At 64.1% G+C, this 1,442-nt stretch overlaps 1 protein-coding gene across 1 annotated transcript in view; it reads left to right on the top strand.

Moving 5' to 3' along the window:
* Positions 1–1,436, top strand: part of ENDOU (endonuclease, poly(U) specific) — a 5,712-nt gene extending 4,276 nt beyond the window's left edge. Inside the window, exons 5-9 of the mRNA XM_017730742.1 lie at positions 15–214; positions 349–462; positions 538–644; positions 1,006–1,148; positions 1,295–1,436. Coding sequence (XP_017586231.1) covers positions 15–214; positions 349–462; positions 538–644; positions 1,006–1,148; positions 1,295–1,409 — 679 coding nt within the window. The 3' untranslated portion in view covers positions 1,410–1,436. The remainder of the gene's footprint in view (positions 1–14; positions 215–348; positions 463–537; positions 645–1,005; positions 1,149–1,294) is intronic.
* The last annotated feature ends 6 nt before the right edge of the window (positions 1,437–1,442 follow it).

Raw genomic sequence — 1,442 nt, 5'->3', positions numbered from 1 at the left:
CGGCTCTTCCCCAGGCTCTACAAATACGTGAACGAGGAGCTCTTCTCCAAGCCCACCTACGCCAGCTTCATTAAGCTGCTGGATAATTACCAGAGGGCCACGGGCAGGGAGGAGGAGGTGACGGCCGAGGAGCTGCAGGAGCAGGACCGTTTCCTCGAGGAGGTGATGAAAACAGAGCTCATGAAGAAACTCTTCACCTTTCTGCGGGGAAAAAGTGAGGCTGGAGCAGGGCAGGGCTGGGGAATGGGGGAATCCCAAAGGGAATTGAGAATTCCTGAGGGACAGGAGTGGGGAAGGGATGGGGAACCCCAGCTCTGCCTCTCCCGGTGCTCCCACCTTTCCCTGCAGATCGCTACGGCTCCGAGCAGGAGTTCGTGCAGGATTTGAAGGAGATGTGGTTCGGCCTCTACTCCCGAGGGGATGGAGAACGGGATTCCAGCGGCTTCGAGCACGTGTTCTCAGGTACAGCCCTCCCCGGGGCCGGGCCGTGCGCGGCGCCGGGCCGGGGGCTCATCCCGGGATCCCGTCTGTGTTTAGGGGAGGTGAAAAAGGGAAAAGTGTCTGGATTTCACAACTGGATCCGCTTCTACCTCCTGGAAAAGCAGGGGGTTGTCAACTACTTCAGCCACAACTTCAACGGGCCGGTGAGAGCTCCCGGAGAGGTCCGGGGCACCCCAAATCCCATCCCAGTGGGATGACCCCACAGCATCAGGGGTGCTCCCTCTGCCCCATTCCCGCTGTTCCCCCGCGTGTCCTGCGGTGGAGTGGGGTGGGAAGGGCCAGGACAGACAATGCCAGGGGCAAGAGGGGCTCCCAAGCCATGAGGGAGAGATTTGAGGCCAGGGGACTCTGCCGGGACCCCTCAGCCCGGCTGGGAGCTGCTCTGGATCCCCCATGGAGGGGCTGTGAGGATTCCCGGATGGGCTGGGTGTGGATTCCCAGCCCTGCTGCCCCCAGAGCCGAGTGGGGCCGGAGGTGTGACCCCAAACCCCGCTCCCTCCGCAGTGGGACACGTACCCTGACGTGCTGGGGCTCCAGTTCAGCTGGGACGGCTTCTACAAAGAGGTGGGGTCGGCCTTCATCGGCTGCAGCCCCGAGTTCGAGTTCGGCCTCTACTCCCTCTGCTTCCTCGCACGGCCCGGCCGGGCGTGAGTACTGCCCCTGTGTCCATCTGTCCATCCTGAGCCCGGCCCTGGGGCTGGCACGGCCTCCCTGAACCCCATCAGAGCTGGGGCTTGCCCTGAGTTTGGGGCTCGGGGACGGAGCAGGGCGGTGACAGTCAGTGTCCCCACAGATGTCACCTGAGCCTGGGTGGGCACGGCCTCAGCGTCCAGACCTACCCCTGGACCAAGTCCACCTACGGCAGCGGCAGGAGGTTCATCGCCACCGCCTACGTGATGTCACCCTGAGGGGGGGACGGCTGTGGGGCGAGCACCGCCCGC

The sequence above is a fragment of the Corvus brachyrhynchos genome, unplaced genomic scaffold (assembly GCF_000691975.1).
Source record: "Corvus brachyrhynchos isolate BGI_N302 unplaced genomic scaffold, ASM69197v1 scaffold933, whole genome shotgun sequence".
In the NCBI taxonomy this organism is placed as follows: domain Eukaryota; kingdom Metazoa; phylum Chordata; class Aves; order Passeriformes; family Corvidae; genus Corvus; species Corvus brachyrhynchos.
This window is presented reverse-complemented; position numbering and strand designations above follow the sequence as displayed.